The sequence below is a fragment of the Brachyistius frenatus genome, unplaced genomic scaffold (genome assembly GCF_029030835.1).
Source record: "Brachyistius frenatus isolate BFR_SWC_R1_liver_20210118 unplaced genomic scaffold, ASM2903083v1 Contig_536, whole genome shotgun sequence".
Classification (NCBI taxonomy): Eukaryota; Metazoa; Chordata; class Actinopteri; family Embiotocidae; genus Brachyistius; species Brachyistius frenatus.
In genome coordinates this window covers 67,501-82,759 of record NW_027211135.1, presented here as the reverse complement: position 1 = coordinate 82,759, position 15,259 = coordinate 67,501, and the positions used below count along the sequence as shown (strand labels likewise).

The following is a 15,259-nucleotide window of genomic DNA, read 5'->3' as shown; positions in this document are numbered from 1 at the left end:
ACCCCTCACCTCTGCTGTGAGCTGGAATCATTGCTCTGGCCACGTCATGTGACCCTATTGGCCAATGAATGAAGAGACTTCTACTGCTTAAACTAACTGCAATAACACATGCAACCACCAGGGGGATAAATTAAAATTATCTAAACATCAACCCAATAGACAGAACAATTATTAGTAGTATTCACCTCAACTGAAGCCAGTTTCCTGCTGACCTTCATCCTCCTTTATGATTGACAGGAGGCCCCTCCTCGGTGCATCAGCCCCCCTCCGCTGCCCCGTTCACCATCTTCCAGGACAACAACGATAAAGAAAACGGAAGGTAAACAAAACAACAACTCAATCACATGTTTTTGTCAGACTGACTTTTTGTCAGTGCGAGCTCCGTTTCCACGGCAACACACTGGGTTTGACTAAGAAGTGGAAAACAATCGGCAGACTCTCATGGTTTTACTTCGTGGTTTCTGCTCAGCGCTGCTGCTCGTCCCACCGAGAAGTCCAAACCCGTCCGAGCTCTGGATCCGGTCGCGCCGCCGAAGGCAGACAAACCCAACGTGAGTTCGGTTTTACGAAGACGTCGATTCGTCACGAACACACTTCGTCGGCGAAGTGGTGAAACAGACGTTGTTGTTTTTGTCCCCGTCTCTCCAGGACACTCCTCCCGACCCGATGCCGGACGAGAGCACCATGTGGGGCGCTCGCTACAACTCGCTCCACTCGCTGGCCGCCTGTCCCAACAGCACCTTGGACTTCGCCATGTTGGCCCAGTGCGTCTCCACGCCGTTCACTCACAAGACCCCCCTCAGCGGCAACTTGTACCAGGACCCAGGTACCGGTACCGGACCCGGACCTCCCCGCCTCACAACACGGTTCTTTTTCTTCTTCTTCTTAATCTGGTGACAAACGAAGACTTTTTCGGTTCTTCACAGAGAACAACGGCGGCGATGCTGACGACAACGCTTTCATCCGACGTCAGACCCAAAAACTCAGGTAAGCGTTGTGTCCTCAGGTAACAGAGGTTGTGATGAGCATGTCTCACCGACTGACCGACCCCCCTCCTCCCACCCTCCCTCCCCCGGTGTCTCCCCCCCTGCAGCCCCATCATGGAACAGAGTCCGACCGACGACAAGCTCTCTGAGACGGCCGTCAGCCAGCTGGTTCCCTCCTCGGCGAGGCAGGGCACCATCGTTGGGGAGGGTCTGGCTCAGCACTGCCTCGCCACCTCCTCCATCACCTCCTCCATCACCATGGTGCAGCCTCCTCCTCCCGCCGTGCTGTCCTTCAGAGACCAGACGCTCTGTCCCGCCGACTCCTCCGGGACCTCCGCGGCCTCGGCTCGACCCGGCAGCGAACCTTTTCAGATCACGGAGGAACCGGACGAACCCGCCTACGACGTTCCCATGAGCCCCGAGTGCGCGCTCAAACCGGACTGGCTGTCCGTCAGGAGCCCCGAGGCCGCGGTGGAGCCGGACCCGGACGCCTTCATGAGTCCCCGTCGTCCCGGCGGAGCGGACGCGCCGTCCACCCGGAACCGAGACGTCCCCGTGAGTCCGGAGCAGCCGCGGCTCTGCGCTGACGAGCCCGTGATGAGTCCGCACAGAGAGCCGAGCGCCGACGTGTCCATGAACGCGGCGACGGCAGCCGTCCACCTGGTGTCGGATCCGTGGGACGACGAGCTGATCTCCGGCCTGCTGGCCTCGCTGACTCCGCCCCTCTCCGCCCACCCCTGCTGTGTCAGCTGGAGATGTGGCGTCCCCAGCTTCTCCCCCGGGAGGACCCTCAGCATGGGTAAGAAGCACAGCTGCTGCTTCACATCTCTTATTTATTATTTACTTATATCTGTGAAGTGGGAGGAGTCAAAGCAGTTAGCTTAGCTTAGCATCAAGCCTGATAAATACACTTTACCGATCTTGAGCAATTAACATATTTTGTTTGTTTAGTCTGTATGAAATCACACGTATGATAAGGAGTCAATTAAATTCACAATAATTCGTTTGACAGTGAGTTTTAGGTTCTTTAGGTGGCTGCAATAAATAGTTATATTTAATTTCCTATCAACTACGTATGTCAGCTATCAAAAACAAAAATGAAAAACTAGTTTTAAAAAGGAAATTTATGTAAAAAAAAAAATCCGAGCACCGGTGCTTTTATTTAAACAAAAAATACTTTTGATCTCTTTTTGTTTATTTTGGAAATTTTATTTTGTACATTTTGACCAAATCTATGCTGATGATGATTAATTCTCCTTTATTATCATTTTATTCTTGTGTCTGCATGTCAGTCATATAACAGTCAATAACTCACACTGATGGTTTTTCCCACTCGTTGGAGGTGAAGTTATTAAAGCTGCCACTAGATGGCGTGTTCTTTAAACGTTTTGCCCTCCGACAGGAACGTCGTCCCTCCGAGTCGACGGCGTTCTCGGCAAAGGTGCGTTCGCGACCGTTTACCAGGCGACGAACCCGGTGACCTCGGAGAAGGTGGTTTTAAAGGTGAGACGTCATCTCCACGATTCGCTCTCTTTTTACAAAACTCCTCAACGGATGTGATTCTTTCTTTTTAGTGACCGCAACATTAGTTTTTTTAGGAGATCAGCAGAACTTGAAAACTTTCCTGCAGAAACAAAACAAATAAATGCCCCAGAAAGGGTTAAAAATTCTTAAATTAAATCTTTTAAATGTCCTGAATATAGTTGAATGCAGCATTTGGACACATAAAAAAACAGTAAAGCTAAATCATAGCTGAATCATTTTCTTTTACAGAATGAAAGCCAGTATTTTGAGTCCCTGAACCTAATTTAAACTCCTTTTAAAGGATTTAATAAAGTTGCAGCGCCCCCCGGTGGTCCATTGGTATGAAACAATATTGTTTTTATAATGTGTTGTTGTTTTTTTTTGTCTAAATCTCAGAGATTTGACTTTTCCCGTGAAACATGTCCAAACAGTCACAGTTCAGTTTATTGGATCCGAGTGACGTTGGACAGAAAGACTCTTGACGTCCAACGTGTCTCCCTGCAGGTCCAGAAGCCGGCCAACCCGTGGGAGTTTTACATCCACACGCAGCTGGACGCCCGGCTGCAGCCCGCCGTCCGTCACCTGTACGGCCGCGTCAGCTCCGCCCACCTCTTCCACGACGGCAGCGTGCTGGTCGGCGAGCTGCACGACTACGGCACCCTGCTGGTCCGCTGGTTTATAACCGCTCCTTCACGCCCGGAGAGTCTCTGCTCCTTTTTCCACGTGTGAAGTTTGATTCTTTCTTTTTTTCACCTCCACCTTCAGAACGCGGTGAACGTCTACAAATCCCTGAGCGACAAGGTGATGCCTCCGCCGCTCGTCCTGTACTTCAGCGTCTGCATCCTGCGCACGTTGGAGCGGCTGCACGCCGCCCGCATCGTCCACGCCGACGTCAAACCCGACAACTTCCTGCTGGGAGAGCGGTACGCCCGCGACACCATCTATTCTACCGACGTGGACGCGTTGACTTTGGAAGGAAACGTCTTCGTGTGTTTGTTTTATTTTTTCAAAGCTGCCGGTGTGTTTTTTTGTAGGTTCCTGGAGAACAGCTGCTTCGACCCGGACGGCGTGGACCACGGCCTCGTCCTCATCGACCTCGGACAGAGCATCGACATGCGGCTTTTCCCAGAAGGCACGGCGTTCACCGCCCGCTGTTTGACGTCGGGCTTCCAGTGCACCGAGATGCTCAGCGGGAAGCCGTGGAGCTACCAGGTGAGGACGCGCTGCCGCGGTTTGTCTTTCACACGTCTCTCCGTTTTCCTGCATCTTCACCTCGTGTGTTTTCCAGACCGACTACTTCGGGCTCGCCGGGACGGTCCACTGCATGCTGTTCGGGACGTACATGCAGGTGACGAACGACGGCGGCGTGTGGAAGACGAACGGCGTCTTCAGGAGGTAACGTCCGTCTCCGCTCCGTCCGATTAATTTGTATTACTTTTAGAAACACCAATATTGTGACAACAATACGAGTCCAGTTTGAATCGGACCGGGACCAGAGGTCGTCTGACCGGGCGGAAGCTAACCGGGACTCTTCTCGTCCTCCAGGAACCCTCACGGCGACCTCTGGCTGGACTTCTTCCACGTCCTGCTCAACGTGCCGGACGGCGGCTCGGCGCCGAGCCTGCGGAGCCTCCGGTGCCGGCTGGCGTCGGTCCTGCAGCAGAACTACAGCAGCAAGCTGCCGGCGCTGCTCAGACGTCTGGTGGTGCTGCTGCTGGAGAGCCGCAAGGCGCCGCGGAGATGACGGGAAACCCAACCACAGAAACGGGTTTCAGAGAGAGAGAGGAGGGTTGAAGGTCAAAGGTCACCGCAGGAGCAGCGCTTGTTTGGACATATCAAAGAATGAAGTCATTTTTATGTACTTTACTTTTGAAATTGAATTTTCTCGGCTTTCAAATTGTAAAAACTAGAGTTTGATTTTTTTTTTTTTTAAAGAATAAATGTGTTGAGGTGCAGATTGTCTTCTCTTCATCTTCAGCTGCTCTTCTAAACTTCCCTTCTGATTTCTGTTTTTATGGAAATGAGTTTTGATATTTTCTTCCGTCACGTCATATTTTCTGCTTTTCGCCTTCAGAGAATCGGACGAGTCGAGCGGAGCTTTGTTCGGCTGTCGGACATTATTAGTAGTCAGAAGATCAATAAGAGAGAAGTCAAAACTATTTGAAGAATTATGTCAAAATTGTGATTAAAAAAATAATCAAATGTAACTACGCGATGAAAGTAAAAACATTTGTATGAATTAGTCCAAAATTCAGAGAAAAAAAGTCAAAATTATTAGAAGAATTGTTCAAGATTCTGATAAAAACAATCAAACTTGGATAAAAGTTAAAAAAAATAATTCTAACTTAGTCAAATATTTAGGTAAAAAAAGATAAAAAGTCAAAATTGTGATTTAAAACATGAAGTGTTTCCTAAGACAAAATTTGAAATCAAAAAGCTCAAAAGGTTTTACTTAAAAACAACTGTGTGTGTGTATGTGTGTGTGTGTGTGTGTGTGTGTGTGTTGCGTGTTGCATGTTCAGACCTGCAGCTGCATACAAACATGCAGGAATGTTTGAAGTGTTTTCAGAGAAGCTGCAGCTCCTTTAACTCGTCTCCTCTGACAACATGTTGGACTTTCTTCAACTTTGAATGTTTCTATATTTATATTTCCACAAATTATCACTGTTGATACGATATTTTCTGTTTCTTCCATCAATCAGTTGTTTGGACTGAATGATGTCAAAAAACCCAAAGATATCAGTTTAATATCACGTCTGAATATTACATAAACATTTAAATATTGACTTCAAAATGTTCAATCACGAAATCAGTTTTTTTTTGTTTCTCTGTATTTTTTATAGTAATATAAATAGTTTGACTTTTTATAACAGAAATGTAACTTATCTTCATCAAGACTGCCATTTCTTCTACTTTATTTGTTTTTTTACTGGTGGAAAGGTGTTTTTTTTAGGCACCGCCTCCTTTGACAACAGCAGCCGAAGTCCTCGAGGCACCAGGAAGCGTCAGCTAACATTTGAGAAACGCCGTGTTCCCGAGCAGCCCCTGAAGGCAGCAGCAGAGGAGCGTGTGGAGGTCCAGTGGAGGTCATGGAGGGTCAAGGGGTGTCGGACGACGCTGCGTCTGCTGCCTGCGCCGAGGGACACGCCCTCACCAAGGTGGTCTTGTGTTTCGTGTTGGATCTGAGGCCTCAGGTAGAAGGTAGGCGCCGGCCGGTGGAGCTGAAATGCAGTCCAACCTGTTGGCTGCAACTTCAGACCTGCTGACGCCTGCAGGCAGACAGTTCGTTAAGTTCAGGAAGTTCAGGATGTAAAGCAGCAGATTCAGGATAAGAACTGCAGAGGCACAGCTGGACAGACACTGATTTACCTGAAACTGATTGTAAAGGTGTACTCTACAGCAAAGTGTGGAAAAAGTCATTTTGTAATTTGAGTAAACTTTTATGTTGCTGTCACAAGTATTAGATGTAAAACTGTTGTAACATCTGGATTTCATCGGTGATCTTCACATTATTGTCTGAGTTCTTATACACTCGGTGGAAAGATGAAATTCAGTTTATTAAAATAATGTGTATGAAGGACACAGATTTTTTTTCATACAAACAACGGATGAAATTACTTTATTTAATTAAAGGTGTCACATTATTTTCTCTTTTTAAAAAAAAAGAATTGTATTATTTTTATCTATTTATTTTTTGCCAGATTTGGAAAAAACAAACTTTATTTGAACTCAAAACTACTTCCATCAGCTGGATTCCAGCTAAAAAATAAAATCTTCTTTTAAAATTTCACCTTTATACCGCCTTTGTTTTTGCCCCAATAATAATCATAATCATAATAATAAAACAAATACAATCAACAAGTGTTACAACACTGTTGTTGCTTCAACACCTTACAATACACAAGGTCAATACTTTATATATGTCTGTATGTAACGTGCATGCAACGCTAGAGGGTTTTTAATTTGAAACTGTTGCTTTTAATTTGAAAGGGATACAGGAAGTATGCAACTGTTAAATTTATCTTAATCCGTTCAAACTCACAGCGGAGTCGAGTTTGCGTCCTCTAACATTCACTCTCCTTTCAGCTCTGTTTTGGTGTCCTCCTCCACCTCCGCACAAAAACAAGAACGTCTCTCTCCGGCTGAAAGGAGCTAAAAGAGGCTGAAAACTGCTGATTTAATGGTTTTCAACGGCGCTCGGTGTGTTTTCTGTTTTCCGTCTTCGCAGGACTTCATGATGCAGCAGACGATGCTGAGGGTCAAAGACCCGGCTCGGTCTCTGGACTTCTACACCCGAATCCTGGGCATGACGTGAGTCCTCCGCCCGGACCAGAACCGCTCCGAACACCCAGAACTCCCCGTGGTTCTCCTCAGGAACCCTTTTAACCCGCCGGGTTCTGCTGTGGTTCCCAGGTTGCTGCAGAAGATCGACTTCCCCTCGATGCGGTTCAGCTTCTACTTCCTGGGTTACGAGGACAAGGTGGACATCCCGGGGGACATCAGGGAGAGGACGGCGTGGACTTTCTCCCGCCGGGCCACTTTAGAGCTCACGCAGTGAGGAGTTTCACACACACACACATTTTTTTGCTCCACTCATCCATTTCGACGCCGGTCGTTTCAGGTCTCAAGCGTCCACATACTTTTGGCCATAAGAGAGCTTCACTTTTTTTTTTCAGCGCATCAAAAATTCAAATTAACAACCAGTTTTTTTTGACAATTTCACAACAAAATAAATCTCCAACACCTGCTTGCATCTTCTGATTGTTTTGTGGTGTGTAACGTGTGTTCGTCAGTAACTGGGGCTCCGAGTCCGATGAAAACCTGTCGTACCACAGCGGCAACAACGAACCGCGAGGATTCGGTGAGAAAGTTTGAACAAAGATCGATCAAAGAATTTACAGAAAGTGAACGAGAAAAAGTTAAAATTAGCTTTATTGGAGTTTTTTCTTTTTAATTTTTTATGTAAAACAGACTAAATGTGTGTTTCTAAATAATTTCAATGTTCAGAACCTTTGATTTGATGTCTGAATGTCTGAGATGGAAATAAAACGTCTGTCTGGTCTCGCTGCAGGTCACATCGGCATCGCCGTTCCTGACGTCAACGCTGCCTGCAAACTATTCGAAGAGCAGAAAGTGACGTTTCTGAAGAAACCGGACTCAGGTGAGTTAAAACCTCACCGGACTTCCTGACTTCTAGTGTAAACTGTCTGTGTCTCGATCAGCAGCGCAATTAAATTCAAATCACTTAAAATAAAAAGAAAAGGGAAAGACGTTAAAAGCAGTCTGGATGATTTAAAAGACCAAGTTAAGATTTGAATTCTTTATGTTCTGCTGCGTCACGTCAGACTGTTAGTTTTCCACCAGCAGGTGGCGCTCACAGTCAGCGGGACATCTGCAGGTTTGAGCTTCAGCCATAAATCAGATTGAGGCCCCAGAAAAGTCATCAGGCATTTAAATTTCGGGGCTAAAACTTTATCTTCAGTTGTTCAATATCCTGTGAAAGAACGTGGAGACGTTCTCCTGAAGACGAACGCTCACTACGACACGTTTTTCCACCTGGCAGGTAAAATGAAGGACCTGGCCTTCGTTCAGGATCCCGACGGGTACTGGATCGAGATCCTGAGTCCCAACAACATGGTGTCCTTACTGACCCCGTAGAGACGTCCTCGCATCCAAACACAAACCTTTGCTTTTTCTGGTGCTGCAGAATTTTTCTATGAAAATATAATAAAAAGAAAAAGCTGAAAATAAAAAAGTCTGCTGATCCTGTGAATCTGTTCATCTCACAAACATTTTATACCATTTATAAAGGTGATAATCAAATCTTATAAACAACGTACGCTGTGTAAACAGTAGTAATCATAAATAATGAGGACAGTGGAACAGTATGAATGCAAAATAATTGAAGCATCATGTAAAAGAAAACGTGTTGATATTTGTCCTTGAACCCGCCAGGCCGAATCTTTTGTCCGTGACTCCGTGTGAAGCCTCCGACCGGCTCGCGTCACCTAATTTTTACCGCCGGTCACTTCAAAGCGGCGTCCCGGCGTGAGAACTGTGTCGGCTGACCGGTGGCGGATTCGTTCCCAGGCCTGTCAGCCTCTAATCCTCCATTCGGCTGGAAGTGACGCCGCTCTCCTCTCTGGGAGGATTTAACGGGTGCACCAGTGATTTCAGCGTGTAAATCGAGCGCAGGATGAAGGCGGGAGGCAAGATGGAGGAGGATTAACGCGTCCGCTCGGCCTCCTTACGCACAGGAATTTTAGGTAAAAAGTATTTTTGTTAATCGTGTCCAGAAAACCTGGTTTTCTGGATCTTTCACTCGCGTCCCACGATCTTCCTGATGAGTCTGTTAAGTCACTTTTCTGAAATTTGTCGCAGTTTTTTAAGCCCCAAAATAAGTGAAAGACAAACTTTTCCGAGGAAGATCACATGACGTGATGAACACGTTGTGTTTTGTTTGTTTGGCTTCTCTTTGTATTGTTGTCTCTCTCGTGTGGTTGTTGTTTTTTTGTCCCTTTGTTGTCGTCGTTGTGTCTCTTTGTGCTCATTTTGAGTCTCTGTGGTAATTTTCGGGGTCTTTTGTGTGTCTTTAGGCATTTTGTGACTCTGCGGCGACTTTTGGTGCCTGTGTTTTTGGTTTACACCAGTTTCTGGTCATCTTGCGTTTCTTTCTGGATATTGTGTGTCTGTTTCTGGTAATTCTATGATTCTGGTCACTTTGAGTCTCCATGGTGATTTTTGTGCCATTTTCTTGTGTTTTTAGTCATTTTGTGTCTTTGCGGCGACTTGTGGTCCCCATGTTTTTGATTTACACCATTATGCAACTTTTTCTGGACATTTCTACTCTGTGTTGCTGTTTCTGCTAATTCTGTGAGTCTCTGTTATCTTTTGTTCTTTTTATTTGACCAATATTTTATCTTCTTGTGGTCATTTTGATAGATAAAGTGAATGAACAACAAGAACACCACCATGAACAACCGTTCTCTTTGTTACAGCAGCAACACCGTTTAGTCGTCTTTATTTTTTTTTTTTACAAAGGCACACAGAGCATCACAGATATTTGGCGGGAACTTCAGTGAAAGTTTACATGTAAAAAAAAAAAGAAGAAGAAAAAAAAGGGTTTAATATGATCAAATATCAGTGTTCTCAATTCATAGATTCTCTGTGAAACGTGGAAACGACAAATGTCGGGTTAAACATGTCGGAGTGATTATTACAGGCAAACTTTGGTTCATCACTCTAGTTTAAAAAATACCTCACAAATACAGAGTTTTAATTTATATTAAAAGCTCTGTCGTTCCCTAAAACAGACAAACGGGAAGAAATGGAGCATTCGCTGGGGACTATTAATCGACGGATTAATCCACGCCCGGTGCTTTAGTGGGTCTGCAGGGTGGTGTGAGTGGGATGGAGTTAAAATAATAATAAAACATAAAATATCACCTGACTCATCAAGGTAGTAAAGCAGTGTCACGTTCATTCAAGTGGAAATAAATCTCGTTTCTGAGCAGCTGGAAGACGTTTAAACTCTGTAAACTCGAAAAGAAAACCAACATATGAAACCTCACGTTTCTGTTCTCGGGTCACTTTGTGAAAGCAGCAGGTGGAAACGAGTCACCAAACATCCCGAAGGTACCGGGTGAGGAGGAGCAGGTGTTCGGTCGGCTGTTCGAGCCTTTAAATGAAACACGTCCAGGCTGTTAAACTGTCAGAAGTTAGTGAGCAGCGACGCGATCAGAAGGCTCCAACCTCGGTGCCCCACGGCCGGTAGGGTTTACTGCTGCCGCCGTGAGGAGTCTGGGAGGAGGAGGAGGAGGAAGAGGAGGAGGAGGAGGAGATGGGAGGACTGGTGGCGGCAGCGGTGGAGGTGATGGAGGAGGAGGGAGGGAGGATGGGGAAACCTCCGTGGAGGGCGATGGGAAACGACGCCGAGAGGGAGAGGAGGGAGGCGGGGAGCACGAGAGACGAGGACGAAGAGGAGGAAGGTGAGGAGGAGGAAGAGGAGTCTGGGTGGGAGGGGAAGGCGGAGGCCACGCAGCGCTGCGACAGCTCCGCCAGCCTTTGGGGGGCGCCGCCTCCTCCGGCGTCCGGAGAGAGAGGGAGCGCGCTCAGTCCGTACGGCAGAGGACGCAGCGCAGCCACGGCGGCAGCCCAGTGATGGGGGTGCAGCGGGGGGGGCAGAGGGTGGGGCTGCTGCTGGTGGTGGTGGTGGGAGGGGTGGGGGTGAGGGTGGTGGTGGTGGGAGGCGGCCGTCACGGCGGCGGCGGCGCGTTGGGAGGAGCAGGATGTGAGGTGGGAGAGGAGGCGGGACCGGAGCGGGTCGCCGGAGTCCACGCACTCCACGGCGCTCAGGTAGCGAGACACTTCCGTCACACACTCCCGGAAACCCAGAGACAGGAAGTCCAGGGCCAGAGCGTGGGCGTCGAAGAAACCTGCCACCACAGAAGAAGAAGTGTTAGCAGGAGGAGGAGGAGGAGGAGGTGGAGGAGGAAGAGGACCCACAGAGAGCGCCGGGTTCGTTCCTTTCAACTCGTGAATTAACGTCTGTGAATATTCGGTATCATAGCAACCAAAGGGCCTAATTCTTGGAGGCAAAATGTCAAACCCGGAGGAAACATCTGTCCAGCTGTTACAAGTTTAATAAGATAAGAAAAATATTTGCATTCAGATTCTTCTGTAAATTTGAGAACCCAGTTTCCTTCAGTGTGCCGAAGAAGAAACTCTAAACTTCACGCACGGCTGCTGCTGAACCCAAACAAATGCTGCAGAGAGACTGACTGTGAACGCATCGTGCAGACCCCCCCCCCCCCCGCCCTATCAGTCCCCCCCATCCCCTCCTCCCTCCTGCTTTATGAAAGCAAACAGCGCTGCTCAGGGTCAAGTGGTGCTTTTATCCCTGCAGCGTTTTCCCATGGACTCACCACCTCCCTCCCACACACACACACACACACACACACACACACACACACACACACACACACACACACACACACACACACACACACACACACACACACACACACACACAGAGTCCTGTTTCCATCACTTCAGAGGACACCACATTGACTTACATTCATTTTCTGGAGATTTAACCCAATCTAAACCCTAAATTTAACCTAGTCTTAACTTTCACTGGAAACTTAACTGAAACCAAAACTTAAATCGAACCTCAATTTAAACCTAAACCTAACCTTACCACCCCTTTAACTTAGACCTAACCTGTGTTTAACCCCAACCTTATCCTAACTTTAACCATAACCTAAATCAGAACCTGTCCTAACCCAACCGAAATCTGAACTGTCTTCTAAACCTAATCTAACTTTAATCTCACTCTAACCTTAATCTCAGCCTAACATAAACCTAACCCCTCTAATTTAAATTGAACCTTTAGCTAACCATTATCTAACCCTAATCTTAGCCTAACTTTAACATAAACCACAACCCAAACCAAAACTAAAATTGATCCTAATCTTAGAATAAACCTAACTTAAACCTGAACCTAACTCTACCCATACCAACCTCTAATTTAAACCTAACCAGGATCTAACCCCAACGTCAGCCTGACTTCATCATAAACATAACCCAAATCCAAACTAAAACTAATCCTGCTCTTCAGAAGCAGCACTTCAGATTCAGGTTGCGGTTGTCAGTAGTTGATGTGTTGGATACGACGAGGTCAGCTGAGCTCTGGTTACCTTTCCCTCCTGTGACCTGCAGCATCTTCAGATGGTCCACAGTCATCTGGAGGATTTCTGCCTTCTCCAGTTTGGCCGAACCCTGATGACGTCAGAGCGGGACACTCGTTAAACTTCGCACTAATTCTAGTTAAAGCATTTTCCTATATTGATTAAAAGACATCTTTTTTTTCGCCCAGTTTTCAACGTGTGACTCTATCGACTCTTTTTGCAGCAAACATTTCAGGTGAAACTTTTTTTTTTTGTTGGTTTAGTTCAATGAAGTGTCTGAAGACGCTGTGACACTGGAAAAGGTTCATTTAAGCCAAAACAAAAAAACACAACGGACGCCTTCAATTTCTCTTTAACTCTGAAGATAGTTTTGAATTCAAACCTCCCGAAGTCTCACGTTTGTACTCTGTGTTCCAACACAATTCAATTGTAAACCTCCTTTGTTATTATTTCGTCTGGTATTTCCTGTTTCTCCGTCTCTGTGTGAGATTAATGAGTCAGCGGGGTGAATAAGCCTCAGACAGGTGACTCCAGTCGTTCATCAGACAGGTGGAGAGATTATCCCGAGGGGAAGATTAAAAAGCAGAGGCGAGAAGAAAAGGGATGTTTTGTGAAGGTGTTGATTCTGCTTCAGTGTTCGTCGTCTAGAAACAAAACAGACGTTCACCTGCTTCTCGAACGCCGTTGGGACGAGTCTCCGTAACTCCGACAGGCTGCTGTTGATCCTGTCTCTGCGTCTCTTCTCGATAATCTGACACGTAAAACACAACAGCAAAAAGACCGCTGTGATTCCTGAGGTTTGACACCACCATGATATTTCTTTATTGATATTCACAGTAACCCAGAGTACCCCTCTGCGTTTCTTCCTCGCCATCACTTGAGTGGTCGTCGTCGGTGATCCGCATCTTATAAAGGACGTCTTCATGTGCCTGAAAAAAATGTAAACACGGAAACTGTTCAATTCATTTATTCAGGATATTAAAAGTGGAGTAAAGTTTTGAAGTGTTGCAGCAAAAAAGTGGTTATATAACATCAGGTATTCATTTTGGTGTTTTAATGGCCATTTATATTTAATTTATGGAACATTTCATCGTTTATTAATGTGTCTTTTTCTTTCTTTGTTATTTTAAGCATGGCATCCATTTTCAGCATCTTTTTTTAATGGATTTGTTTCAATAAATCGATCCAAGAAGATTAAATGGTTCAATTTTATACTGAAAGTGGAAAGAAATAACTTAAGTAAACCTAAGGTGCATATTTATAGATTAAACTCCACAAATGTTTTATAAAATAGTTTAAATCAGCTTCACATTTACCATAAAATGCTGCTCAAACATTAATGCATCAGATGGAAAGAACATTTACTCAAGTTCTGTACACGTTTAACCTCAATGTTTCCATTTTATGTAGCTTTAAACTTTAATTTCACCTCTTTTCAAAGTTAATAATGACACTTTTTCCTGCACGACATTTACCTGACAGTTTTATCTTCAACGTACTTCTTTCGTAATAAGTTTTGTACAATTTTTACATTAAAAAACAATGTTTAATTGCATGTAAAGTAGTTTAAGTCACAGCCACAACAATTACATGTTGCTTTGTTGAATTTGTATTTACAAAATCATGAATAATAAACATTTTACTGCAGAATTCTCAATTTTACTTTGAAAGGACAATATGACACTATTCAAACTTTTACTTTTTAATGTTAAATAAACTTCTCCATTCGGTCACTTATTAATAAATGAATCCATAAAAACTACTTTTATTGTAAAAAAAATACGTTAGAAATTTATTGAAAATATGATCATCAGTAATAAGGAGTTTAAGATGCAGTGCTGACCTTTCAATGTGCATCAAGTTCATTTTATTGTTTACCCTCTTTTTTACAGTCTAATGGGAAACTTTAACTCTTAGTTCTTAGTAACTTTTTGACAAAACAAAACATCTGAAGACTTTGAGGTGGTTGAAAATATTTTCTGACATTTAAGGAACCAAATGATTGATTAATGATTCAAGAAAATAATCCTCAGATTGACTAATGATGAAAAGAATATTTCAAATTGGTGCTAAACTTCAGGAAGATTAATACTTTTCTACTTTATTCAACTGTTTTATTGATACAAAAAAAGGTCTTCAAAGACAAAGTCTTTAGCACTTTAGCACTAAAACCTGATTTTAAAAGCCTTTAATTACAACATTAAATCACTGTGTAAAAATTAAGTTATAATACGATTACTTTGAAATACCATGAAACATATTCAGATTAAAGGTCTGTTTTTGCCGAGATAACCAGAAATTAAAGTTCAAAAACAACAAAATAAAAAATGAGATATAAATGATTATTATAGATAAATTCAATCATCAGCTTCTGAAGGTTTTTAATTTTCATTAAGAAAACTCGTGAGATGTTGCTCTCACCCTGGATACATGTTCTCACTGCCCACATCGATGGTCTCCTCCATGTCGCTCTCCGCCGAGCTGCTGTCCTCACACGGCCGCTTCATGGCGATGGGACGTCGGGGAGGGCTGGGTGAGTGTCCCCGGGAAGAGACGCGGAGCTTCGGCTTCAAAATTCTCCCAAATCCGAATAAAAAACCCCACAAAACAGCCCTGATCGATACCTGCGATGTATTTTTAGAGAATGAATGTTTAATGAGTCCTGCAGGAGGGAAGATAATCGATCATGTAATCAATACTAATCGGTCCGCAACGCAGGATTATTTCAGGGAAATTCCAGATGGAAATCAATCAAATAAAACTGGGATATTGATCAGTTATGAGGAATATTGCAGGAAACTGTTGATTTAATCCAAAAGTTTGTTAGAAGTTCACGTTCCGGTTCCGATCCAGTTGTCGTCTTACAAAAGTTATTGATCCCTCCCGAAATACAAAGTCGCACATGAAACAAGTTTTCAGCCAAAGTCTGAAAAAAAAACGTTTAGAAAAAATAATTTCTCCGGGAGTTGTCTGTGCAGCGGTGTGAGTCCGGTAACTAGTCCGGGGCAGGTGGCCCCTGAGTCGGCTGCAGGCTGGACTGATGACCGGTGCGTCCTCCTC

The 15,259-nt window shown here is 44.8% G+C and overlaps 3 protein-coding genes across 5 annotated transcripts in view; 2 read left to right on the top strand and 1 right to left on the bottom strand.

Annotated features, from left to right (window-relative positions):
- The first annotated feature begins 327 nt into the window (after positions 1-327).
- LOC138614627 (mitotic checkpoint serine/threonine-protein kinase BUB1-like) lies at positions 328-4,513 on the top strand. Of its 2 annotated transcripts, XM_069688163.1 has the most exons (10): positions 328-551; positions 649-826; positions 927-987; positions 1,094-1,785; positions 2,389-2,489; positions 3,015-3,176; positions 3,276-3,433; positions 3,545-3,722; positions 3,799-3,905; positions 4,056-4,513. In XM_069688163.1, exons 2-10 carry the CDS (start codon positions 667-669, stop codon positions 4,252-4,254), a joined length of 1,818 nt encoding a protein of 605 aa, XP_069544264.1. In that variant the 5' UTR covers positions 328-551; positions 649-666; the 3' UTR covers positions 4,255-4,513. The 2 variants fall into 2 exon arrangements, with proteins under 2 accessions (XP_069544264.1, XP_069544263.1); XM_069688162.1 differs by having other exon boundaries at positions 3,276-3,722.
- A 1,002-nt stretch (positions 4,514-5,515) lies between these two features.
- LOC138614629 (lactoylglutathione lyase-like) lies at positions 5,516-8,250 on the top strand. Its single transcript, XM_069688166.1, has 6 exons — positions 5,516-5,668; positions 6,739-6,821; positions 6,924-7,064; positions 7,304-7,371; positions 7,582-7,671; positions 8,074-8,250. The coding sequence occupies exons 1-6, from the start codon at positions 5,600-5,602 to the stop codon at positions 8,166-8,168; spliced, it is 546 nt and encodes a 181-aa protein (XP_069544267.1). The 5' UTR covers positions 5,516-5,599; the 3' UTR covers positions 8,169-8,250.
- A 1,243-nt stretch (positions 8,251-9,493) lies between these two features.
- hey2 (hes-related family bHLH transcription factor with YRPW motif 2) overlaps positions 9,494-15,259 on the bottom strand; it is a 5,785-nt gene continuing 19 nt past the window's right edge. Inside the window, exons 1-5 of one of the 2 annotated variants that reach the window (XM_069688169.1) lie at positions 14,621-15,259; positions 13,050-13,128; positions 12,867-12,950; positions 12,209-12,290; positions 9,494-10,945 (exon numbers count right to left, since the gene is read on the bottom strand). The exon at positions 14,621-15,259 is cut by the window's right edge and continues 19 nt beyond it. In XM_069688169.1, coding sequence (XP_069544270.1) covers positions 10,248-10,945; positions 12,209-12,290; positions 12,867-12,950; positions 13,050-13,128; positions 14,621-14,706 — 1,029 coding nt within the window. In that variant the 5' untranslated portion in view covers positions 14,707-15,259 and the 3' untranslated portion in view covers positions 9,494-10,247. Of the gene's footprint in view, positions 10,946-12,208; positions 12,291-12,866; positions 13,129-14,620 lie in introns of both variants that reach the window. The other variant, XM_069688168.1, reaches the window with a different exon arrangement.